Raw genomic sequence first — 27820 nt, 5'->3', positions numbered from 1 at the left:
CAGAAGGGCACTGGACTTGTTATATAGTCGTTAGTCAAAATATAACATGCGTTAGGACACACTGCGTGCAGCATATAGTTTGTCTTGAAATGAGGCTGTCATATTTAATAATAATAATAATACATTTTATTTAAAAGCGCTTTTCAAGATACTCAAAGACACTTTACATAAAAAGGACATCAAATTAGCAAAACAATGTGAAATATAACATCAAAAACACAATAAACTGAGCTAAACATTAAAAGCAATTTTAAAAAAGGTGTGTTTTTGTCAGAGATTTGAAGGTAGGAAGGTCGGTACAGTCGCGGATGTGTTTGGGGAGAGAGTTCCAGAGGGAGGGGGCAGCTGCAGAGAAGGCTCTGTCGCCCCAGGTTCGATGCTTGGTCTTGAGTGGTGGAGTAAGGAGGTTTGCGTCACATGAACGGAGGCTGCGGGATGGATTGTGGCGATGGAGCAGGTCAGTGAGATAGGAAGGGGCCTGGTTATGGAGGGCTTTGTGTGTGAGGAGGAGGATTTTGAACTGAATACGCTGTGGAACTGGGAGCCAGTGGAGTTTCTGGAGGACAGGAGTGATGTGATCACGGGAGCGGGTGTGGGTGAGCAGACGTGCAGCAGAATTTTGGATGTACTGAAGTTTATTTAAAGTTTTGGATGGTGTGCCATAGAGGATGCTGTTGCAGTAGTCAATTCTGGAAGTGATGAAGGCGTGAATGAGGGTTTCAGCAGCAGAGAAGGAGAGTGATGGACGGAGTCGGGCAATGTTCTTGAGGTGGAAGAAGGCAGTTCTGGTGATTTGATTGATGTGATGATCAAAGGAGAGGTTACTGTCAAAGATGACTCCGAGGTTGCGGCTGTTGGGGGATGGAGACAAGGTGGAGTTGTCGATGGTGAGGCGGAAACTGTCTGTGGTGTTGTTGAGGGATTTGGGGCCGATAATGATTAGGTCTGATTTGTCACAATTTAGTTTGAGGAAGTTGATCTGCATCCAGGATTTGATGTCAGCGAGGCAATTGGAGAGAGTGGAAAGAGTGGCGGGAGTGATGGAGTTGGTGGAGATATAAAGCTGGACGTCATCAGCATAACAGTGGAAATGGAGACCGTGGTGGCGAATGATGTTGCCAAGGGGGAGCAGGTAAAGTATGAAGAGGAGAGGACCAAGCACCGATCCCTGGGGGACACCTTGGGACAGAGGAACAGTGGAGGAGGTGCAGTTGTTGATGTGGATGAATTGTTGTCGGTCAGAGAGGTATGATTTGAGCCAGGAGAGTGCAGTGCCAGTGATGCCGAGGGAGGACTCAAGGCGGGAGAGGAGAATGGTGTGATTTATGGTGTCGAAAGCTGCAGTGAGGTCCAGGAGGATGAGGATGGTGAGCTGGCCGGAGTCTGCGGAGAGGAGGATGTCATTGGTGACTTTCAGGAGGGCTGTTTCGGTGCTGTGTTGGGAACGGAAACCGGATTGAAATGGTTCGAACAGGTCATTTGAGCAGAGGTGGGCTTTGAGTTGTGTGGCGACAATACGCTCCAGTATTTTGGACAGAAAGGGGAGATTGGAGATGGGCCGGAAGTTCGACAAGATGTCAGGGTTGAGTCCAGGTTTTTTGAGGATGGGGGTGATAGCAGCCAGTTTGAGTGAACGGGGGACTGAGCCAGACCTGAGGGAGGAGTTGATGATTTCTGTGATGAGTGTGGAGATGGCTGGTAAAGAGTCCTTAATGAGGTGAGATGGGATGGGATCCAGAACACATGTAGAGGTTTTCATGCCTATCATAATTTTGGGCAGCTCCCCTGGTGACACGGGGGAGAACTGAGACAGAGGCTGAGAGGTGAGGAGGGGAGGAGCAGGTGAGGGAGTGGGAGTGCAGGCCGTGGGGGCAGGAGAGGAGGACAAGTTGTTGTAAATGGTGTCGATTTTTGTTTGGAAGAATGAGAGAAAGGAGTTGCATTTGTCAGTGGTGAATGAGTTGGAGGTATTGTCGCTGGGCTTGAGGAGTTTATTTACTGTAGAAAACAGAGCCTTGGGGTTGGTGGAGCCAGAGTGAATGAGGTGAGAGTAGTAGGTGGATCGGGCAGTACTGAGAGCATCCTTGTACTGCTGAAGGTAATCTGTATAGGCTTGTAGATGGACAGTTAAACCGGTTTTCTTGTGAAGTCTTTCAAGCTGTCGTTTTTGTGATTTCATTTTGTGTAGTTCAGGAGTGTACCAGGGGGCAGAGTGGGTGAAGGAGACAGTTTTAGTTTTGATGGGGGCTAGCTGGTTGAGACAGGAGGAGAGTGTTACGTTGTAGAATTTGGTGAGGTCAGAGGGATTGTCAGTTAACGGAGGGGGGGAAGCAGATATTTTACTAGCAAGAGAGGCAGAAAGGGCTGAAGGGGAGATGGATTTGAGGTTTCTGAAAGATATTGTCCGTTTGTCCTTAGCGGTGGGAATGGGGATGTTGATGTCCATGATAATTGCCAAGTGGTCAGAGATGTTGAGGTTGACGCTGGAGAGGTGATGTAAGGTGAGACCAGTGGAGCAGACCAGGTCCAGGATGTGACCACGGCTGTGGGTGGCAAAGTTGACGTGTTGAGTGAAGTCGAAGCAGTGTAGCAGTTCCAGGAATTCAGTGGCAGATTTGCAGTCAGTGTCAATGTGGATGTTGAAGTCCCCCAGAAGAAGAACGGAAGGTGAGATGGCCGATAACTGGGTGAGGAAGTCAGAAAAGTCAGAGAGGAAGGAGGGGTTTGGTTTGGGAGGGCGGTAGATGATGGCAGTGACCAGAGGAGTGGGACCAGAGAGTTTGAATGTGAGGTGTTCAAAGGAGCGAGCAGCAGGGATTTACGTGTTAAAAATGCATTAGCGCAACTGCCTTTAAAAACCATACACTTTTTTATGTGTGATTAACTCAAGCATGTTCTGTTTTTATCACCTCAGCCCAGACAGTAGTTTGAGAAATCAGGAAACGATCAAAGCAGCTGTAACTTTGTGGAAAGCAAGCAGAATTTGAAGTGCACCCATAGTAAATAGGTTTACCCTAAGAAGGACAATAATATCCACACTAGTGTCAAAACTACCAAAAATTCCAAAAGAGGAAGAAGAAAGAAGAAAGCAGAAACAAGCAGAAATGGATAAAGTCTTTTTATGGGTGTGTTCAGCTTCAAAAACCTGCCAGTTGCTTCTCTTGTCAAGACCAAAGTGATCTGCATTTAATGTCGATGTGAAATCAGTTGTGAAGTGAGTTATGAACTGAGCAGGGAACTTTCTAACAAGCTGCTACGTTAATGAGTGTAACATGGTCTTGAGAAATATCCTTCCAGGTACATTTAAAAAAAAAAAAGTGTGATTAATTTGCGTTAAGCACAATTAACTATGGAAATTATGTGATTAATCACTATTAAATATTAGTCCTATTAACAGCCGTAGTTGAAATATCTTGGATTGCCTGATTTTGGTATGGAGAATTGCGCCAAATGTTTGGTATCTTAACAACCAGAATGACTAATCTTAATGGTTTCTCTAACTTCCATGTTCTCATCTAAAGTCAACATTACGGTATTGGACCAGCTAGCTCGGACTCAGTGGCTTGTAGAAGAACAAGAGAAATCTTCAGTCTGAACAGATGCTGCGTTTGATTTACAGTAGATAATGTAAACTTGTCGGTTTCCATGGGCTTTACTGTTTCTACGAGCTGGTGTAGGTGGATTGACAAAGAGCTACTTCATGGGTAAGACATACACAGATGGAGCCTTACTCTATGTGGGCTGTGGTGTTATCGAAATGTGTGAGTACAGTATTTCTTTAAAGATTTTTTTTTTAATTTTTGTGCTCTTTCCTCCCTCTTCCCCAGATCTCTTCTACATTTCTCTCACACACTCCCCCACTGTCTCATCTCGCACTCTCCCGTCATCTCTCTCTTCCAGTCTCTCCTGCAGTGCAGTGTTGTTTGATGTGAAAAGATCATCATTTCTGGATAGGGCGCCTTTGTGCGCCAGTTATGCTCTGCTGTTTGTCGGGAAGCCACAGACACAGGTTTCATTCTAATTAGCGAACGGGCTGATTAAGTTATGTTCTCTTATTTTCCACTAAATTTATTCGCAGCTCCATTTCAAATTTTAACACTGTGTTTCTCATCCATTTCTTATTAGCGGGTGCATTCAAAGACAAGAGATATAACAAGACAAATTCCATAGCTGGGATCTTTTGAAGAGACTGGGGTGGAGGGGGGCTTTGGAGGGGGGAGGTTGGACACAAAAGTATCAGTTGCGCTATAATTCAATTACAGCATCCATTGAGAGTGAAGAGAAAAGAGAAACTTTGCCTAGGGGTTCCTCTCGTTTGAATACCCATCACCCCTCCACCACCACCACCACCACCACCACCATCACCATCCTATTATGAGAGAGACTGAATAAAAACCTCTGGCCTGGTTCTGAGGATGTCATCATTAAACTGGGGCTGTAGGGATCCCATGCATTTCAAACTAGCTATTTGATCCTCCTATCTGATCTGATCCGTTTTGTGATCTATTATGAACGAGAGCGCAATGAGAGGAGAGAGGTATTAAGAAGTTTCTAGTTAGATGGATTTTTTTCCATCTCATCAACTATTTAATTGAGATCAGAGAGCGATCAAGAGGAAAGAAGAGGTAAACAGAGGGCTAGTGGATGCTGCTTGCTGTTCGGGTGCTCCCCCCTCGCCAGGTAGACGATGATCTGAGGTTGCAGGGGCACATGGAAGCAGAAGGAGGTGTAATGATGACAATATAATCTCTACAAACACTTGGCTTTGGTCAGGGAAGAGCAGATATGAAAGCTGCTGCTCTGATCTCTGCACTGTAGGAAAACAGTGGGAATCAGTTGTGTAGTGATTGGCGTGTGTGTGTGTGTGTGTGTGTGTGTGTGTGTGTGTGAGGGCAGGTGGTGCTCAGCACTGCCAGATGGACACTTGATCATTTATCATACAATTCCTGATTAACCCATAAAGGAAACCCAGCCCTCATCATCATCAGCATCAGCGAATCATGGAGGAAATTGACTTCCCTCTTAAAGTCTCTTTTTGATTTTCACTTTATTGTGATGTGAATGAACAGAACTACAGGTTTTCACTGCTTCATGTGGTTTTAAAAGAGAAATTCTCTCTCTCTCTTTCTGAACAATGCCCAAAATAGAGGTTTTTCTCTGTGGCCTATAACCCTGCATAACGTCTATTCCACATGAGTCACTGTCTGTCGGCGCTGCACCACCTGAGGGCTTCATAAAGACGATTTTCCTTTGGGATCCTAACCGGCATGCATCTGTTTCCTCTTTCTGCACGGTAGCTGATGTGAAACTGGAGCTCTGGTTTATGTCTTTCTCCAGCAGTTTTGGGACCACAGCCTCACTGAAGTTTTTTTTTTTTGGCAGGTTGGCAGGTACCTCAGGCGGCTCATATTCATACAGCTTCTATTCATAGACTGAAATAAATCTTTTTCTGAAAGTCTTTTTCAAAGTGGCAAACTTGATAGAATGTAACAGCTTTTATTGTGCTAAACGCTCTAGTAATTTCTCTCCAGAGTAATCTTCAGTCTTAGTCTCTCTGTGTTTGTGTGGAAACATTTAGGCTGTGATTTTGTACCTTTGAACACAACTGATGGGCTGCCCATCACATATAGTGTCGCAGTATGTTCTTCCTACTGATATTTTATTGTGCACTGTTTATTTATTTGGAAGCTGAGATGGAGAAAATGAGACTCAAAAATGTCAAAAAGAAGCTTGATGGTGCAAATACCAACATTTCATAGCTGTCGAAAAACGTATTTTTAGGGATGCACCGAAATGAAAAATCTTGGCCGAAACCGAAAACCGAAAATGACAAGCCCTAAGCCAAAACACCGAAAGAAATTATTAGTACAATTGCATTTATGGCTATGACTGTGTACTAATCTCACTAAAATCAAAGCATTGCAATTGCAAAAATTAATAGTAGTGTTTCAAAGAATAAATCAGTTACAAAATTATGAAAATATTTATTATTAAGAAATTTTCCAATGGCACGCAAATACCGGTCGATCCCGATCGACGTATCAGGCACCCCTGCACCATCACTGGGAAACTTCCGTGCTTGGATGTTTGGATTTCAGGTGATAAATTAAACCCGACATGGAGAAATTCTTTTCAGATGCACACCTCTTGAAATTTCAGCATTACACGTTTTGCAAATCAGTGGGTCTTTATATAATATTTATATAATACTTTATATATGGAAATATGTCCACACGGCAGACATGCCCGTGCTGGCTGCAGTTGTTGCTTGCGTCATCCCAACATCCTGTTTCAGCCGCGTTGTTTCGGTGATAAAAGTCTTTCGGCCAAAAATGCACTTTTGGGCCATTTCCGGCCGAAAATTGGCAGAATATTTGGTGCATCCCTAGTATCTATAGAGATATCTACTGCCACATAATCTGCTCACAGTGGTGATTAAGAGCAGTACCATCAGCTGCCCACATTCAGACTCACTGGTGGTATTACACTGGCTGCGAACACCGTTGGAGACTTGTTGATAGTGACAGGTCGTAGTGCATCTTTGGCTCATTGATCAACAATAATTTGGGTTTTATTCATCACCCTGGAGTCCACAAGTGAAATGCCTTTGGTCTCCAGGTGGTGCAGCAGGTGGTAGACAGTGGCCTGGCAGGGAAGCAGCTGCCTGCAGCTTTGGACAAACTGGAATCAGGCCAGATACACTGGAGTACTGTGAGCTCAACCAGATTAACCCCTTGAAAATGTGTTGAGCCTCTACAGACTCCCTATGTTCAAGCTGACGTCTTACACTGGTCGCTACACGCTGTGGGAGACAAGCGACATAAAAGTTGAGCTGGCTTCATCATTTTTCTTGTCACTCCAGTGACACGGTGAGCTAATCAAATGCGTTTGCTTCACCTGTTACCGTGTTTCCTCACTCGTCACTGCGTGATGGGTGTGTCGCGTTGCAAGTCAAAGTGGAATTGTTCTCAGTGCTCCAATAATATGGTGAGGCATCAACGTCAATGTGTTTGTTTCAACTATTACGCTGATGAAGACGCAATATTGACGTGCCCTTGAGCAACACCTTAATGACAGTGTTGTGAACACAGTATTAGTGATGTAGTGATGATTAGAGTCCTCTGTGTGACCTGTAACTCTGCTTAAATGCTTTATGAACCTCTATTAGACCAGGAGCTTTAAGGAACTTAGAGGTTCCACAGTTAGCACTGACACTCCTCTTGTATTTAGTTAGGGGCAGCTCTTATCTTTTGGATATATAGCAAACGCAACCCAAGGTCTTGTAGGATTAGGCAATTAACGGGCTGTCATGTTCACAACATGGTTCATATGATGTGGAACAATGGCTTTTGGAGTCCTGAAGATCTGGGCCTCTGGGGCAGTTTGGTTGGTAGTCCTGCATTGACTTTGGATCTTGAAAACCATTATATTTACTTCCAACAGTTTATTAAAGACTGAAGTTGGATTGTCAGGTGCAGTGGTTGAACCAACATCCTTCCCTGAACTGCGATCCAAATCAAACATCCCTGCATACCACATGCAGTACATTCCACATAAAGGGTTGTATAAAGAGGTGTGTATTTCCTCATCTCATCTGGAGTGTTTCCTGCATGGGCTCATGCAGTGTTTCAGCTGCCTGTGTGTGTGTGTGAAAGCAACGCTCTCTCAGTACGAGAGATTCCCACCGTGTTTTCATTTAACATGACACCAAAGACTCGACACCACATTAAAGCGTTGCTTTGCAGCAGGGAGCGTCCTGTGTGGGTTCCCTTTGCCAAACAACGCTGGATGTGTGAGGGATTCTTTTTGTCTGGGCAAAGTTTAGAGAGCTGATCAATAAAACAAGCTGTGGAACCAAACATAATGAATGCCCAAACAGAACTGAAGCTTTTGTTGGGAGTTTTTATGAAGGCAGACGCACAAGTATTTAAACACGTTGTGGACTGAGCGTACACGTTGTGTGACATGTCACAGAACAAGCACCCAAGGTAAAGAGTCCCAAACAGCCTCAGTAAGTGGGCCTGTGTGGTGAGATTAGTGCAGAAACTTGGCTTTTTTTTAGACATCACAGAATATGTGCTGAAACTCTCAAATCAGCCCCTTAGAGCACAGATTTTGAATTATTCAAGTATCACATTTATAAATTATTAATTTTAATGTCATTACTTTGATAAAAATTCTTCACATCTCCCTCTACATAATGACATTTAAGCTGGCACTTGACCTCACATACCTCGCTATGAAAAAATGTCTGATGTAAAGTTTCGCAAAGTTTTAGCGGGATATGACTTAGTAGTAGTTATATGAGCTTTCTGAGCAAAGCAGAATCTAGAAAAGATCTAGGGATTCAGTTTGCAAGTAATGAACTGACACCTGGTGAAGAAAAGCTGGTAACAGATACATGCAAGAGGCTCATCACAGTCCAGTGATGGCTCCAGTCAAAAAACCCCCAAAAATATATTCAAGTTATTTTAAGAAATTGCATTTGCTGTACCGATTATTATGTACTTGGAACGTTTTCCTGAAATGTGTTTGTGTGCCAGACAACTACAGTGACACATTTTAGAAACTGGCAAAGGATGTGACGCTGAAACAGCAGAGAGATTTTCCATTTAGGCCACTGAGACCACACAGACATTAGAAACGATGCGTCGCCGCTCCTATGTAACCTTGTGAAGGAATGAAATTATGTGCGAGGCGTTTCTTTCTTGCAAACCACTGCTAGGATACACAGCAGGAGGAGAGACTGGCAAATTACAGTAAATTGATCTTGCATAGACACCAAATGTCTATTTCCATTTGGAAAAACATTTCTCTGAGAATGGATTCTCTAATGTTCCTGAGGAGAGGCATAAAATGCAGAAAATTGTGTCTTAGTTCTATTATCTCAAAGAATGCATAGAACCCTTAGACTGAAGGTCTCCTGGTCGTTTTCCCCATGAACAGTGCCTCTTATACGTGTTTACGTCCCTGAGATCTTTGCATTTTTTCAAAATATCAGCAGATTTTCCTGAAAGTTGACATAGAGACCCAAATCAAACAAATGACACTAAAAATATATACTTGTGCATTTATTTACTAAAGAAAATTAGTCATTTGTACATATGTGTGAGTTGCAAAAGTATGCAAACCCCTGTTTTCAGTATCTCCTGTGACTTTGCGCTTTTTGGAGAGCAGTGGCTTTGTCCTCTGCCATGCACGCCGTGGTTATTCAGTGTTCTCCTGATGGTGGATTCATGAACATTAACGTTAGCCAATGTGAGAGAGGCCTTTAGAAACACTTCTGAACAGATGGACTCTAATTTGGCCTTGAAATGAACTTGTAATCTTGGAGGCGCACTTACTTTTGCACCTCACTGATATGTAATATTGGTGCATTTTCTTGATAAACAAATACACAAGTATAATATTTCTGTTTTATGTGTTTGATTGGATTCTCTTTGCCTATTTTCAAGGCTTGTGTGAAAATCTGCTGATGTTTTGAGTAATTTTTATGCAGAAATGTAGAAAATGAGGCGTACAAACACTTTTAAGATGCACTGTATATACTGTACGCAAACTATTCAGATATGCTTTATTATATTGGATTTATAGGGGTTACTCCTAGCCCAGTTTTAACTGCAGCTCAGGTAACGAATAAGTAAGCGTGGTTTCAAACAATTCTAGCTCATTTATTAGTATTACATTTGAGTCTCAGGGATTGCTTTTTGTTTCTCTGCAAGCTTGAAACTCCCAGAACCTCATTGCTCAGAAGGCAACGTATCAACACCTACTTTAGTTTTGACTCAGAGCATCTGGATAAAAAACATTTAATCTGCTGCACGTAAAAAAAACGATGTGACTGAAGGTGAAAACCGCTCCAAGAGTTGTGATCATTCTAAATAAAGTTCCTGCAATTTGAACCTATCTCAGGGCTATCACAGAGAGACAGACAACCATTCACACTCGCACCTACGACCAATTTAGAATCACCAATGAACCTAACCAGCATGTCTTTGGACAGTGGGAGGAAGCTAGAGTACAGGGAGAGAACCCACGCAGACACAGGGAGAACATGGAAACTCCACACAGAAAGGCCCAGTCGGCCCATGGATTCGAAGCCTAAAACTTTTGTCCATTTTAAAAGAATATCCTGTACTTAGCTCTACCAGCCATCACACGTTCAACAAGTGGTTTTCTATGGCTGATAGTATTGTGTCTGAGCCTCTACCTTTACAATTAGTTTGTTGGAAGTACCCGCTAAAAGTACATGTGTTTGTATGTATGTAACACTGGCTGACTGGATATATTCATCTGTGTGTGTGAAAGGGAACAGCAAGCGCTCCCATGTCCTCCTAAGTGCTCCTGAATGTCACATCCTATCTGCAGCCTGTCCCCGAGGCACAAATGGACACTCCATCCACTTGTCAGGTGATTAATCTCCGCTCCTCTCCCTACCTCGTCTCCTCTCCATCTACTATTCACTCTGTACACACAGCTTCGTCAGCCATTCACGGGACCGTCACACACGCGCATACTTATCCAAACGACACTTCCTCCACCAGTCACTTCCCGGTGAAGATCAATGAGGGGATGGATGTATAATTCAGCACATCAATTTAGAGGTGGAGGGGTGCTTTTGTGCATTAGTGCTCAGAGTGGTAAGATAATCAGGATCCTCTAAAAGATGATGAAGTCACACAATAGTCAGAGAAAGTACAGGCGAAAAGAAAAGGGTGTACAGGAGAGAGGACAGGTGACATCTCGGCTAATTTCTTATGCGTGTGTGCGGCGGCTGAAGCAGAAACACCTCTGGAGGCTCGGAGATGTCCTGGGAAGCTGTGTTACAGTGCTAATGGCCTTCTGAAGGCAGAACATGTCAAGGCTGATGCTTTAGTGTGACGGCTGGGCTCTCACGCTCCTGAATGCTGATTAGTGAAGGGAGGGCTGAGGCGAGGACGAGACGGCAGCTGAGTGCAGATGGCATACCTGTATATGTCAGCCATATACTAAAGGACACACACTCACACGCGGGCAGAAAGAGCCGTCTGGCAATACGGCAAACTCGTCACGTCTGCTTATCGGTGGATCCGCAGCGCTCTCGCTTCACCTCTTGTCCTCTATAAAGGCGAAGCATTCGATTGTAAAGTGGAGGGGTTATTTCTGTCAAGGGCCGGCGCTGAGCATTAACTGTCTCCTCTCCCTGGCTGAGGAGCAGACGCCCTCCATTTTCCGCAGCTCCGTGCTGAAACATTTAGCCTCTCAGTCCGGTCTGGGAAAGGCAAAGTGCGTTTAATGAGACATGCCTTGTCATCTCCATCTTGTAACTCCCAATTGAGGAGACAATGAAATTTCACTGGCCCGTACAGTGTAATCCCTGACTTCCTTAATGTAATTGGAAACGAAAGAGTCCCCTTTAGAGTGTCCCTTTATTACTCAAAGCATCTGAATGGAGTTTTTATTTTTTTGTGTTGGGGCAGTTATTGGTCTGCGACAGCCTCAGGATGTGGATCATTTATTGTGGGAAACTAATAAAGTTTCTTCATGACCACACCAGGTGGTTTTACACGAATGAGTGCCTATAGCTTTTAGCTTTATCAGCACTGTAGCATGGTTACATTAGTGGCTGGTAGGATTGTGGAATTAATGGTGCTCAGGTCAGGTTTGACACTTATTCTCTGCATTAAATGTAGTCGTGTTGTAACGGTAGCATATTTAAAGAGAGGATTACTTTCCAAAACACATTTGTAGAGTACAGCAGAGTGAAGGACAAAGGGATTAAGACATGTTTGCTTAATCCAATTTACATTCTTCCTCTCAACAATAGATTTCTCCTCTTCACTTCTTTTTTACCACTCTTTCAGCCCCCCTTTCTCTCCAGCTCCAGCAGTTGTGGCGGCTCGACCAGATATTCACACATAATTACAGTCTATTTAGGAAGAATCAGTGAAAGGACCAGGGCTGTTAGCGGCTCATTTTCTACTAAATTAACTTGTGCCCAGTTGAGGAAATACCCCCCCCAAATGTTTCTATACTGTCTGTAAATAAAAGTCATAATAAGTGTGAATATATATATTTTCAACAGACACAATGAATTGGAACACTCACTAATTGAAAAGGTTGTTTTGTGTGGTAAAGCTTTCTGTGTAGCGCACTGATGGCCTTTATTAGTCTCTCAGGCTGTGTTCAAATGTCATGGTATAAACGTACTACCGCTTGCTGATAATTAAGTGAGTAAAGAAATGGGAAAAATACATAAATGAACAGTTTTTACGGTTTTCATATGGAAACACGTCGTATCACTGTCACATCCAGCTATGCGGCTACTGGTCATGGTTAATTCTAGCTCTGTTTTTTGGGCATCTGTGTCCCTTCCCACTTTGCGAGTTCGTTTTTGTACTTCATGGGTTGATTTATATCGTCAGTTAAAGTGTACCTCATCTAGCCGAACATGGCTGTCCTGGACCTCTCAAGCTCCGCTCCCCTATACGAGACACGGTGTACCTCTAATGTGTTGCAACGGATTGAGAACAGCAGGGTGGGAGGTAGGCTGCACACTTTGAGCCCACGAGGCACGCCGAGATCAAGCAGCGAAGAGAAAAGGAGACATTCCTCTGCATACATGAATATCATTGTGGTGAGAGAGGAGGAAGAACAAAGACCCCTGAAGTTAATGGCTTTTCTCTGTCTTCAAGTGCGTCCGCTCCGTCCTCTTGTAGCCACCAGAAGCTCCAGGAGGAGTTCTTAATGGCAGTGTGTTTATTCCTGAACCTGGACTTGTGGCTTTCAGACAAAGATGGGGACGTTTCTGTGTTTCGGCCAGACTCAAAACAGCATTTCATTCGGGAATTTTGATGGAGAAATCTTTTTTTTAATTATTATTACCCAATATGGATTTGTTCATTAGTGATTGTCAAAATGTGGTATTGACAAAAATATTTTTTCATGTCAAAATCTGCAGGTTCTGGATATATTTACAGCTTAAATGGTGTTGCAACATTTTGACCAAACAGCAACTTCACTGCTGTGCACCAAACACCATTCAGACTGTTTGTAGTGTATACTGATTCTGATTAATCATACGAAAATGACTGGAGTAACAATATTTGGTAAATAGTGCGGTAAGCACTGGGGAAAAATGCGAATGCTGCTTAAATCTGACTGAGTCCACAAATTTACAACAACTTCTGCTTCCTGTCGAGTACAAAAGAACCAGAGAGGACGTTTTAGAATGCTCTCTTTTAAAACGGTTGCTGCATTACATTTAGAAGACGTTTTACCAGCTCCTTCTGTACCTAATACATAGGAAATGTTCGACTTCAGTGGCTTCCTGAGTCACAAAACCTCTCTTTATTATCCTCTGGAAAAGCACTTTAAATCTCATTTCCGCTGCAGCATTTCTGCATGTAAGTTGTGTTTTCCGTATCATTTCAGCAACATGTTTTGCCAAACTGCGGATGATGATGCTTTAGTTTGCTCTTATTTTCTTAAACTGCATTCACATCAGCTTCTGTCACAGAGGAAGCCCATAACACCAGACAGTATACCGCTGGAGGACTAAAAATGATATGAATAATAAATCTAATTAATTCTTTAATGTTTCTTGAAATGATTTGGATTAAAATCACATGCTCTATTTCTGCACATGCTCCTCCTTTGCTTTTAATTGCTGTGGTCAAAGTGCCCTTTGGCAAGATGCTTGGCTCCCAGCTTCTCAAGGAGCTGATTTGTAACCCAGATGTGAATGCGTACGACTGCACTGTTTATGCATGCCTGCCGTTTGTGAGAAAGAACACGCGTGTTTAGCAAATCTGGACAAATAAAGGTCAAAAGAATAATGATCATCATTGCCACCAACATCACGGCACTTCAGTATTTCCCCCGCTCCCCTCCCTGCCTTTCTGCCAAACACCCAGAACAAGCTAATTAAATCTTCTGTCAGGCATGGAAATCGCTCTCCTTTCATCCTCCCTCCATTCACGTCAGTCACATCAGGGACATACATAATGACACGTGTTTTAGGGCTGTAATTCCCTCGTGCGTGTTAGACGTTTCTCTCTGATCGCCCCCGCCTGCATGCTAATCACTAATGTGGCGGTTGTTTTCAGACTGCGCTCGCCTTGCGGAAGACGGGAACCTTTTTAAAATGTGTTGAGGAGGATGTGTGAGTGCTTTCTTAAAGCTGGAGAGTCAGTTTGAGAGGCTATGCAGATCAAACGCCGGGCGCACAGGTTGTTGGAAACAATCACGCCCACACAGACAGACTCATATTTTTATCTTTGGAATGACTTGCCTTTGATATAATGCATTCCCTAGCCCTAACCCTAATGCGTGGTTTATAGCTACGGTAGCTACGATGACAGCCCAGACCCTACGCAGATCCTAACGCAGTAGCCTGATGTGCACCTCCCCAGAATTGTAACTACATGTCGCGGCGACGCAGACCGCGAGAGCTGTGATTGGTCCACTTGGTAGTAGCATGTTTCCGCTTTACTATTTCCGGGTGCTTCTCCATCTCCGCAATTTTCTAATTGATTGTTTTCATAAACAATGAAACAATAAAGAGGGTTCGGAGAGGTCTTTGGCAAATTTTAGCCCTCTAAGAGTTGAAGTTCAGTTCAGAAAACATGAGCAGTTCCCGCCCCACAACACACACACTAACACTCTCTAAGGGCTAACTGTTTTGTGTTGCTTTAAACTTTAAAAACCAGGAATGCACACTTTCCTAGGAGTCCCTGTGAGAGCGGACCAAGAGGACAGTTCGGCGCATTGATCCGAGCGAAAGCCAGTCTAACAAAACAAGCTACGAGAAACCAATCCTCCTCGCAGCTGGGGGATTAAATACAAACAAGTATGAATACATTCATAGGGCAGTGGTTTATCAGAGAAGTTGTGAAAGAAATCTGTGATGTGTGTCGTTAAACATGCCTCTCTCTGCCGTGGCGTAGCTCCTCTAGCTCTCAGCATGTGTGTGCGATTAAGCGAAGATGTAATGAATACGGGCAGTCCCCTGTTGTTTGGCCTTGAAGTGCTGTTTTTCCAGCTGAGAGAGCTATTAACCTGTTAGTGGGGATCGGCTGCGAGGTTACATAATCTGACCAGGCCAAAACACAGACTTTTGGCCTAGGGGAATGTTTTCAAATGTAGCAACGAATCGTAAATCTTTGACAATAACGTAAACAGGTGTAACTCTCTGCGGCTTTTTTGTCCAAACAAGCAGCCTTTCCACATTTTCTCAAACGTGGAGCCGGGTCGGTCAGTATTCTGCCCAGGGTACTACCTTGACTTGAATGCATTGAGCTACAATGAAATTGTTCTGTGTGTTTTGTGTGTCTCACAGACCAGTGCGGTGCTGTGTTCAGGAGGCTGTGCTCTGCTGGCTGTCAGCTCCCTGTTGGCCATCATCACCATCTTCCTGCCCAGTGGAGGCTGCGAGAGGAGGATCTGCACCCTGGCTGGATACATGCAGATGGCTGCAGGTCAGTACAGGCGTGAATACAAGCAGTCGACACAGCGGCTCATATTTTTATTTTTCAGATAACGCACTTCCTTTTCATGAATAGCTCGTAGAAATCGACAAAAATGTTTGAATTCCTGAGCTTGTGAAGCCCTACATCAATTTAAAATGAATAACTTCCAGATTCTGCCTCCATGGTATAAAACATCCTTCACAATCCCATTTCTCACAATTAAATCCACTCTGCAGCAGCCACTGATAGCGCTGCCGGTTACCAGAACTATAAAAAAGGAGCTGACTTTGTTGCCCATCAGTCAAAACGGAAAACAAAAGAAACAACTCGAGGACGGCTGCTGCTAGGCAACCGGAGTCTGCACGGAAGGGGCGAGCCAGCGAAGGGAAGGCATGGATAGATTTAGAGCCTGCTGTAAAAAGACAATTACGCCTCCTTAACACAGGTCATTGGTTCAGGGCTACATGTGACTTATCAGGCCGCCGCTTTCACTTAACGGAGAAGGAGCCCCGTAAACACGGCGCGGTCTCGTCGTAGACTGAGCTTTAAAAACCCAGTAATACACCACGGCTCATGTCGCCGCTTAGTACTGGCCTTCACGCGCTTGACTTGTGCATCGGACCATTTTAATTGCAGTCCGTGCAAATGTGAAGCGTTTGTCTGTTGTTCTAGGAGAGGATGCGGTTCACGTGTGCTTTAGTTAGAGCAACACAAACCTTACTGTGTCCCTAATGTCATGTTAATAAAATAATAAAGAACAAACTTTTTTTTAACAAATAAAGCCAAACTGAATTTTTGAGGTACTAAATACCTGCAAAACTAAACATAGCTGTCCTTTCTTATTTTGTGCTAATTAGCAAATGTTAGCATGCCACGCTGAGAAGGTGGGATAACACCATTAGCTTTTGGCTCAAAGCAACACCATGCACAGTGCTTCCTGCTTGACTCCAGACTCTTGGCCTTGTGTCTCTGATATTTTCTGCCTTTCTGATGCTCGGTGATTTAGTGAGCCTCAAATCACTTCATCACCCCGCTCTGTTCTCAACACGCACAAACCCTTAATTGTTATATTTTGCCGCTTCTCATTTATATAAGTAACCTCTGTCCTTGAGAATATTGAGTAGCTAATTTAAGTCCCCGCATGTGGCATTTAACTGAGCATAATTAGAGCCTGAATTCATTGGGCAGGTTAAATCTTTATTGACAAAGCTGAGACTTTCACAGGGTATGGTTAATGGTGTGTTTAAAGTGGTGCTTATTGCTTACAGCCAGACTCTCATACTTCTCTGTCTGACTCCAGAACCAGATCAATGTTGCTTTGGGAAAATGAGAACAGTGGCAAAGCAAGAGTGCTCAGTCTTGCGTGTGTGTGTGTGTAATCCTGTTTTGTGCGTCTTCAGACTTTGCTAAATAACAATGCAGAGCGAGGAGCCGGGCCTTTGTTCCATTTCCAGGTCGACTCTTGTCTAGATAGACGGAGGTTTCACAGAGAGCCCGCAAAGCCCCGAGGAGTTCAGATCTGAAGAGTGTTTGTTTTCCCAGCGCTGCAAGCATGTGTGTATGTGTTGAGAGAGTGCTATCAAAGTGGGCTGATAAACTGTAACAAGCAGATTAAGAACAATGGGCTTCTTTGTGGCGTGCATATATCGTCGGTGTGGCTTTTGTCGGTGTGTGTTTTCCGGCAGATTGGGAGAAACGAACTGCTGCTTGTCAACTTTCCCTTTGCAGCTGGATGCGATGTTTGTTTTGATCCCCATGTGTTCTGCAGCATCTGTGACTGGCGGCAAAAGGAGATGTCAGCATGTGTGTGAAAGGTCTGAGAGTCACTGAGAACGTACTGTATAATAATACAAACTGATGAAAATAAAAATTAGAGGATGGCATTGTGCTGATCATTCTTCTCTCAGAATTAGGATTGGTAAAAGATGAGACTATGTGGAGACCCCCAGTTTCACCTGTCTCTCGTTACCCTGTGTGTATGTATAATCCTGTCTTTGGCCTTGACCCTGGTCAGTTCCTCTGTTCTTGTCCTCTGGAGGGTCGTAGGGGGCTGGAGCCTATCCCAGCTGTCACTGAGTGAGAGGCGGGGTACGCCTTGGACAGGTCTTCAGTCTATCACAGGGCGAACACAGAGAGACAGACAACCATTCACACTCACATTCACACCTATGGCCAATTTAGAATCACCAATGAACCTTACCAGCATGTCTTTGGACGGTGGCAGGAAGCCGGAGGACCCTACTATGATGCAATATTTGATTGCGATTAATCGCATGATTTCCATAGTTGACATGCGATTAACTCAAATGAACCACAGTTTAAATGTACTTTGCTTGAAAAGATAAAATTTTATGTGGGTGATGGGGTTTAACCATCCTGTAGATGTGTGTTTCAGGTTAAAGTTAGCCAGCTAAAGCATAGCGAAATCACTGTTGTTTCCTGTCAGACAGTAAACAAGCACTCCATGCTGGAAAATGACAGTTTAAAAACACTGTAAAAACAAAAAAGTTGTGTTGCAGTTGTTGGGATCTGAACCTGGTGGTGCATAATCAGGTAACCACATGGCTGCTTTTGTCTTGGGAACAAAGGAGCCCTGGAAAAACTCTATTACCCACAATCCTCCAGGTGTGAAAAACTGACCAAGCAGTTCACTGGCTGACAGTGGCATGTGACCTATGAGGTCATCAGGTCATATAAAATGCACCGTTTGGCCTTTGTTCTCTCTCTTATTCTCTTATCCTCCTACCCTCTACAACTCCACACCTCCACACCTCCACGTGGAGACCCCCAGCTGCTAAGCTGCAGCTGGGCGCCAGGTAGTCTGCTAACAAAGAGCAACTACTTGCAGGCCTGTTCTCCATACAGCAGCGAAGCGAGTTCCTGCTGAGGAATCTACACCAGCTTTTTAGCCAACAAACAGAAGGTTTGCAGGCTAAACTCCCAAACGACAGGAGCCACACGGCTAGTTAGCACCGAGCTGCTAACAAGCCACTTCAAAGGACTTCAAGGAGCGGCCAGTTTCCCCTCCAACGTCTGCCATCAGGAAAACACAGCAAGGACTACAGCTTTTCCCAGTTTGGCCTTCCATCAGGAACTGCCAGCTAAAGGAGCAACACACCAGAAATTGACTTTTCCACCAAATCTGGTAGTATGACCTGGGCCTAGTTAAGCTAAGCAAAGCATAGAACTTAAACTTTGATTTGATGTGATATTTGTTTTATTGAGTGTTTAGTATAGTGATTTGATGTTAGTTTAGATTATGCAACACATAGACTCAGGGTCTCTTGCATGCTAAACTAACCATCCTTTCTCTAACCTGGCACTTCTTATCACATTCTCTTATCACATTCCACCAAGGCATTTGGCCAGCACACGGCACATGAGTGTCCCCACTCAGCAGCCATCTTGTTTCCTTTGTGTTCAAGACCTCAAGGCCCAGCGGCCATCTTGACACGCCCACAACCGGCGGCCATTTTGGCTCACACACAACCAGCGGCCATTTTGGCTCACACACACACACACACACACACACACACACACACACCTGTATTGAGTACACTGTAGTTAGCTTGTATGTTTACTTTTATTCTTGTTAATAAATGTCTTTTAAACATACCTGTCTGTTTAATATTGCACAAGAGTGAATGTTGCCAACCTCTACACTGCCAAGAACTCCAAATTCCTTCAACTGTAACTAGTTGTTAACGTGGTAATTTTGGTTATAGTTATTAAGTTAATTATTAATCCGAACTCCAAATTGACAATTTAGTATAATTTATGAGACTGTTTTGATTAATTGGCTATCTTTTCCCTTCCTAGAAGGGTGGTGCCCCGAGGTGATCTAGTAATTCAGATCCAATTATTTAATAATAAATAATTATTTTTGATAATTATTAATTATTCATGATAGCCAAACCCCAATACTGAGTGCCTTAGTACCAGGCCCAACAAATGGTGCCCCGTGTGAGGCAGAGTACTGTTGGCAATTATTCATAATTGTGCAATATTAATTTCAGCATAATTTTGGCCAAAGCCAAAAATATTTTTGAACAACTTTTAGACTTGCCAGAAGTCTTAACGTTCAATCCCACTAGTCTACCACAGGAGTAGATATCCAGTTGTACTTACGAACAGGTGCAGTGTGGTGATAATTTATGAAATTCATAAATCAATAATTTATTAATAATTCGTTATTAATAACTACCGTTCAGTCCCATTGTGTTACATTAAGAGTTGCTTTTGCTGCTAGCTAATTCAAGTTGAACCTACTTTTCGTAGTAAGAATTTCTGCATTCGAATACCACGTATTCATGCAATCCAGTCAAGCTGTTTCCTGTTAATTTAAGTGTTCCCCTGTTGAATTAAACCACAGCGTGCCACCGGCCCTGTGTGAAAGAACTTGTGCCAGCTGTTACTGCCATGCATTTCAGCCTAAGTAAGATAAGGAGTCTGAGATAGAGCCACAGTGTGCTACCAGCCCTGTGAAACAAAGTTATATATTTAGCTGTTACTGCCATGCATTCCAGTCTAAGTTAACTTTAAGAATCACGCCTCTAACTGTTACTGCCCTGCATTTCAGTTATTGCATGTTGAGTTTTGGTGAGTAAATTTGCATTTACTGTTACCAAATTTGTTGTGCCCACTAGAACCACTAGATGGTGCCATAGCTACCTTTCTAGCCTCTCTCTTAGAAGCTACATAGCTACTTAGCATAGCATTGCTAACCCCATTGCTTTGTTGTTGTTGTTTTTGACACCTCCATCCCACATAACAATGGAGAACCCCTGTGTAGAGCAATTCATTTCTTCCCTTGCACAGAGCCTAAACCCAGGCTACCCTGAATTCATTAACAAGTTGAATTTCAGTGAGTGCAGGGAAGAGATAGATTCTCTACTGAAGGACAGGTGTGATGCACAGACTGCATCCAAAGGCCCATTGTTAAGATGTTTGCTTCTGAACTTCCACAGGCAATCCAGCCTTGCCTCTCAGAGCAAAGCAGCCTTAGAAAAGGAGGTAGCGTCCCTTAAAGCGCAAACGGCTTGCCTCCTCCATGAGGTACAAATGGCCAATAAGAAAGCTATGCGCTACTTAGCAGACCTGCACTCAGCAGAGTCCGATCTTTGTGCACACAAAGAAGAACTGCTAAGGCTTAAATCAGGTTGTCTTTCTCCACCACAGTCATTAAGCCAATGTGATTCTGGTTATTCCGATTCACACTCCTCCTGTAGTGAAAGGTTAACACCCTCTACAGTTAGAAGATGGGAACAATTTCCAGCCGACCCTAAATTCCTGGGAATGGAGTCAGCTCCTCATCCTCCTCTGAGAGACCGAGGTAACAATTACCTGACGTCCCATCTCTCTGACATAGACCGTGAAGAGACATGTAGTTTATCCTCCAGAAGATATTCTGCCCATTGTTCTTTTCAGCCTATGATATATGACACTCCCATCCGTGCCCATCTCTCCGAAGGGGGGACTACAACACCACAGGTTTGCCCAGCCCCCGCCTTTCCACCAGAGATAATTGTTGCATGTGATGCACCTGCCCGGACACCACAGTGTCCCCGCTTTAAAGTGCTTGAGTTCCTTGCCAAGGACATTGAACATTTTGATCCAGACAGCTGTGATCATAACGTTGACAATTACGTTAGGGATTTAGACCACGCCCTAATTGATTTGCCCCATGCAACCCAAAGGGAGAAGATTAAACTTGTATGGAAAACAAGCTCTAAAGCTGTCCATAAGTTTATCCAGTCACAACCTCCCACAGTCAGAGATGACTACACAGAGCTCCGTCAAGCACTACTAGAAGAATTCTCTTCTACTGCTGATGAGATTGACTCAATGGTTGCAGCCCTCCAAATTAAACATACCCGTCATGAGCATCCTAGAGATTATTACAAACGTTTGAGAGATGTGTACTTTCAGGGCAAGAATGCACCAGGCTTAGAAGAGAACTCCACCTTCAAGTCTTTATTCTTGCAGAACCTGCACCCATGTGTACGTACTCACGTTGTACTCATGACACGCCAAGGTGACCCCTCGATGCAGGACATCAGGAAGATGACACAGGTGGCTTGGGAAACTGTTGTCACTTCCAAAACAAGAGGGAAGACAGTTGAGCCCTCCAGCTCAACCACCAAGGCATCATCCCAGTCTACCACCTTAAACCATCACCCTCACAACAGACCAAAGGGGGGTGATAAAGGGCCACACAGGGACACTGAGCGTAGCCGCCATGTCCGCCAACTTCCCCGAGATAGGCATTCACACAGTCGGAGCTGTAGAAAGCCTTACTCCGAAATTATGGCCCAGCAGTATGATCAGCCAATAGACTGCTCAGATGATGATCGCAGCATCTCAGAGTGCAGTTTAGATGATCATAATTTAGCAGACAGTGACAATGCCTCTGAATACCTCTGTGCCTCTGGCTACACGGAGCGTTACAGCCCTGAGCCACGAGTTCAGAAGAACTTAAGGCAACACAAGCTCAGAGTTCCTTCCTCACGGAAATAATAACACAGTCCATCCCTGTACTGCCAGTAGGTACTAAGTACTTTACTTTCTTTGCAGTAAAGTAGGCAAACTTGTTGATTTGTTAGCAACAGCAGCAAACTCCATAGTTTTCAACTCACTAACAGTCACACCTGCCACTATTAGCTGAGAAAAGCCTAAATTCTGGTTGGACCCAGACCCACTGTCTAACTTTGCAATTACACCTGAACCAACTCCTTGGTAGTATTTTGCAATTTATACATGTCCTTATCAAACACAAATTGTAGGACACATTCGAACAATGATACATACCATTGACAACCAAGATTTTTAAAATGTGATGACATCCTTCCGCAGCAACATCTGCATGAAGGACAAAATTGTTATTTCTGTTAAGATCAGACCGAGTACTGCTTTGAATAATAATTATTCTAATAGGATCCAATGAGTAAACCACAAAACTCTTGGACATTTGGAAATGGTTTTATCATTGTAGGTGCCACTCTCTTTCTGCATCTTACCCTAACAATTTACATCACTGACATTCTTCTTTTCCTCACTAACACTGTTAGTAACTGTCAATGTGCTTATGTGTATTTCAGTTTTTCACCTGATGATTTTGTTTTGCTTAGCTAAGATAGTTAGCATTTACCACAGCCCAGTTGGTTAACAGACTGCCCAGACGTCATTACTATGAATGAACTTTTCCAACTTGGATTACGCACGGACACTTGTGCTCTCACGACCACACATCGAGTGAGATCGTGAGACCAAAGGGGGGAATGTTGGGATCTGAACCTGGTGGTGCATAATCAGGTAACCACATGGCTGCTTTTGTCTTGGGAACAAAGGAGCCCTGGAAAAACTCTATTACCCACAATCCTCCAGGTGTGAAAAACTGACCAAGCAGTTCACTGGCTGACAGTGGCATGTGACCTATGAGGTCATCAGGTCATATAAAATGCACCGTTTGGCCTTTGTTCTCTCTCTTATTCTCTTATCCTCCTACCCTCTACAACTCCACACCTCCACACCTCCACGTGGAGACCCCCAGCTGCTAAGCTGCAGCTGGGCGCCAGGTAGTCTGCTAACAAAGAGCAACTACTTGCAGGCCTGTTCTCCATACAGCAGCGAAGCGAGTTCCTGCTGAGGAATCTACACCAGCTTTTTAGCCAACAAACAGAAGGTTTGCAGGCTAAACTCCCAAACGACAGGAGCCACACGGCTAGTTAGCACCGAGCTGCTAACAAGCCACTTCAAAGGACTTCAAGGAGCGGCCAGTTTCCCCTCCAACGTCTGCCATCAGGAAAACACAGCAAGGACTACAGCTTTTCCCAGTTTGGCCTTCCATCAGGAACTGCCAGCTAAAGGAGCAACACACCAGAAATTGACTTTTCCACCAAATCTGGTAGTATGACCTGGGCCTAGTTAAGCTAAGCAAAGCATAGAACTTAAACTTTGATTTGATGTGATATTTGTTTTATTGAGTGTTTAGTATAGTGATTTGATGTTAGTTTAGATTATGCAACACATAGACTCAGGGTCTCTTGCATGCTAAACTAACCATCCTTTCTCTAACCTGGCACTTCTTATCACATTCTCTTATCACATTCCACCAAGGCATTTGGCCAGCACACGGCACATGAGTGTCCCCACTCAGCAGCCATCTTGTTTCCTTTGTGTTCAAGACCTCAAGGCCCAGCGGCCATCTTGACACGCCCACAACCGGCGGCCATTTTGGCTCACACACAACCAGCGGCCATTTTGGCTCACACACACACACACACACACACACACACACACACCTGTATTGAGTACACTGTAGTTAGCTTGTATGTTTACTTTTATTCTTGTTAATAAATGTCTTTTAAACATACCTGTCTGTTTAATATTGCACAAGAGTGAATGTTGCCAACCTCTACACTGCCAAGAACTCCAAATTCCTTCAACTGTAACTAGTTGTTAACGTGGTAATTTTGGTTATAGTTATTAAGTTAATTATTAATCCGAACTCCAAATTGACAATTTAGTATAATTTATGAGACTGTTTTGATTAATTGGCTATCTTTTCCCTTCCTAGAAGGGTGGTGCCCCGAGGTGATCTAGTAATTCAGATCCAATTATTTAATAATAAATAATTATTTTTGATAATTATTAATTATTCATGATAGCCAAACCCCAATACTGAGTGCCTTAGTACCAGGCCCAACACAGTCAAGTCTGGTGATAAAAGCTCACAGTTGCTGGTTGTCATCGTACCATAAGGCGCTTGCTGTGATTTTTCCACAGTCAGGAATAATGGCGCCAAATCATGGAAATGTTTGCCGTTGTAAATAGGTTTCTAGGAAACCCTGATAGCCCTCAACACTGTATGACAACTGAAGAAAAAAATCACTATGAGGGGCTTTAAAAAATTTGGGAATCAGTACAGTAGAGAAAACCTTCATTATGTCCGGCAGCATTGAACTGTGGTTGTATTTCATAATAAAGACATCTACAGATTCATATACAGTAGCTGTTAGCTGGGTAGTTGGTGATGACCCTCTAAGTACAGAGAAGGAAGTGTGTTTACTGTTTTTTTTGTTGTGAAACTGCGTATTGTCTAACGTGGTCTCTCTCAGGAGGTAAACAGTGGCTTCTCAGAATGAAGTATCTGTTCCCAACTGCAGACGCATAGCAGGCCTTGACCTTGTTTTCACTCATAGCTGCAAGACAACATCAGCTAGAGGCTGACTCACTGTAGCACCTCTTCTTCAGAAACACATATTGCCAGGGAGATTGTTCCAAGCATCTTGGAGACCTTGACACCGTCCTTCTGTGGCTGGTTAGGCATCTAAGCAACTATTGTGCCTTTAACTCTAGCACAGCACTGCATACAGCCTCACATCAGTGCTGCACATAGACGTTGACGCCATGGCTTGAACCAGGAAAAGCCTTTCTTGAGGTGAAGCTGCTCAGCTTTTTCCTTTCTCAACCCAGCTGTCCCGCGGGTGCGGTCCAGAATTAGATGTGAACTTGCTAACCCTCCACTGGTTCAGCTCAGCTCTCCATCCAGTGGTTCAGCTGCTGCGCCGCAGAGCGCTGCCGCCATCAATGTTTTACGCTCCAAGTGAGGGACGCAGAGCATCTCTGTGTGCTACGGTGCGGAGCTTTTTTCTCCTGTCATGCATATTTCATCGGTTGTTCATCTTAGTGGCCAGGATCCGTCGGATTGGTCGGCTCTTTGGCTGCGTTCTTTGTGTATGTGTTCTTGAAGGGAACAGGGAGGAAGACGTGCAGGCACACATTTAATTCTATATACCGTTTATATGTAATCTTTCAACCTGTCCAGCTCTGAGTAACTGAAATTTAAATTTGTACACCTCAGTTTACTCAGAGGCAACTGTAGAGTTATGTTCAGGGTTTTGTCGTGCTACAGTGCTTTGGCTGATTCTTGCAATGCAGTTATCTGTTCAGGGCTGAAGACATGTCACACTCCGCTGAATGTACAAGCATTCACTGCCATACAAGCATAATCACGGCTGTTGCTTCAGGGTTATAGCCACATTAACATATGGAGATCATTTACATTATGTGCTTACATAAAAACGGCCAAGAGAGAGGTTATTTGCGTCATTGATTACATGTTGTTTCTCTTTTTATTGATTTGACTGCAAGTGAGTAGCGCTTCAGTTCAAAAAATGTTGAAAATGGATCTTTGATAGCTTCATGGGTGGAGGACTTGAAAGGGATACCCCTGAAGGCTTGTTTTTCTGCTCTTGAAAGAAATATGAACCACGGAGTGTTTTTCTTTCCTGACTAGTACAGTTGGAGATGTTTGCGTTGCTCCATCTGGAGTAGCAGCAGCATCAGCAGCTTGTGGGTTTTCGATGTTTCACAGAGAGATAAAAGGAGGGAAATGGCTGTTTGTGCTAAATAGGGAACCATAAGTAAAAACTGGCATCACTGTGAGCAGATTTGGCAGTGCAGTTTGGGGACTTTTTTTTTGTAAACACAAATGGTCCATTGGGGGTCTTTCTGAGAACAAGGTATCCTATGGTCTAAGTTTTTGTTGTTGAAAAAAGTCCATCCTTCACATGATGAATAAAGAAATCAACAGTTTCACTGGCTCAAAGCATGCTATCTGAAGAGACACCTTTACTGACGATTCGTCGATGTCAATACTTTCTGCATTTGAAGTGTTTGAAACTATTTACAGCGGTAGTTCCAAATGCTTCTGGCTTTCAACCCTTTAAAACAAAGCAAACTCCTTTCTGTGAGCACTTTGAGAAAAGAGTGATTGATATCATTTTTATTCACGCTAGCAGTGTGGCTGCAGGCATGGAAATATTGATCCGCATTGGTCCAGACTGCATTATCTAAACAAGTATGGTAGAGCTCGCCAATGTTGTGATTTTTAGCATGGTAGTATTTGCTAATTTGAAACAAACTTCATGTCTAAACGAGGAAGACGTTATATGTGCTTAAAATCTGCATGTTAGCATACGGATTTAAGCATTTAGATCAAAGCAACGCTAAGCTGAAGTGCAGACTCACTGAGCTGAGCACGGCTGCAAGAAGTGAAACTATTGAGGATTTCAAAAACTGTAGCTGTCTGAGCATATATTTTGTGAGCCTCTGTGGGTCTTAGCAGTGTTTGTTTGCAGCAGGGTGAGTAGCTTCTAGGCACACTGAAAGTAAGCTCATGTTATCCAACAACATCATTAACAATAAAGACCATTCTTCAGATATCTGACAAGATCACAGTACGTTACTGTACCTCAGCCTCAGGGCTGTATTTAAATTTGAACCATGACACTACGGCTGCACTTCCCTCTGAATGAATGAATACTGCTGTCACAGCAGGATGAATGAAAAGGACTCTGGGAAGGGAAGTTATCCTTTGCTCTGTGGGCCAACTTTTAGCTGAAAAGGCTTTCTAAATTGCAGCTAAACTCCACGCAACCTCAGCTGTACCCGGTGAATATTTCCCTTAAGAGATGACTCCTGCGCTGCCTTCTCAAACTGTGCTCTCTTATCTTCATCCTCATCAGGGAGAGTCCTTTCGGTGTTTTTAACCTGACCCTGGCTGCTTGAGAAAGTAAAGGAAAGGAAAGGGAGCGAGCATTCCTGTGTGTTCCATCATGTACATACACACTCAGTCACACATTGAGTTTCATTGTGCTGATGCTGAGGAAGCACGGCCTGCTGTGTCAGCGTTCCCTTGGGCAAAGCTGCTATGTAGATGTCCTCTGAAGCATGGTGATGAAAATAGGAAGTTGCTTTGATCAAAGCACCTGCTGAGTTATTTGCTGTGTGCTGCTGTCACCGCCGGAGTCCATATGGTACCTGTGCCAGGTGTCAGTCATTCCTTCCGATACAGATGAATACGTTTTCCATATCGTACTGGATTAGACCGGCAGACTCTATTAGCGGAAAGTGTTCCTCCAACAATTAAATTACACTTAGTGAGTTTTTCTTTCATCACTGCACAAGGAAGGATGATTGGATGACTGCACGTCACTATTAGTATTCAGAGAGTTCTTCCTGGAAAAAAAAGTCTTGGGCTGAGGGAGAGAACTTTAGTTGGAAAGCAAACATTACCAAAGCACTCTTTGATTATCTGTGCCATCTCAGAAATCCTTCCAGCTGCCTCCAGGCACCAGATGTAGCCGTTCCTTCCAGTTTTTCACATTTCTGTGTGATGGGAGCAACTTTAGGTCAAGCTTCTTGCTCAAGGAATGCGCCTTTGGAATTTTTCATTTCTGGTCAGAAGCTTTCTTCTCCGCCCTTCAGACTGCCACAGTCTCATTCATTATACCGCCTGAGTGTGTGTGTGTGTGCATGGTGCAGTAAGTCCGTGCTCCTGTTTGTGATGTGTCTCTCCTCCATCTTTT

General features: G+C 43.7%; 1 protein-coding gene across 1 annotated transcript in view; it reads left to right on the top strand.

Annotated features, from left to right (window-relative positions):
* Positions 1-27820, top strand: part of lhfpl7 (LHFPL tetraspan subfamily member 7) — a gene marked incomplete at its 3' end in the record, with an annotated part of 104361 nt that overhangs the window by 14859 nt on the left and 61682 nt on the right. Inside the window, exon 2 of the mRNA XM_084565446.1 lies at positions 15320-15458. Within this exon, the coding sequence (XP_084421572.1) occupies positions 15320-15458 (139 nt within the window). The remainder of the gene's footprint in view (positions 1-15319; positions 15459-27820) is intronic.

The sequence above is a fragment of the Chelon labrosus genome (genome assembly GCF_963514085.1).
Source record: "Chelon labrosus genome assembly, chromosome: 17".
Taxonomy (NCBI): domain Eukaryota; kingdom Metazoa; phylum Chordata; class Actinopteri; order Mugiliformes; family Mugilidae; genus Chelon; species Chelon labrosus.
The sequence above is the reverse complement of the archived record's forward strand: the minus strand, read 5'-3'. Positions and strand labels throughout refer to the sequence as shown.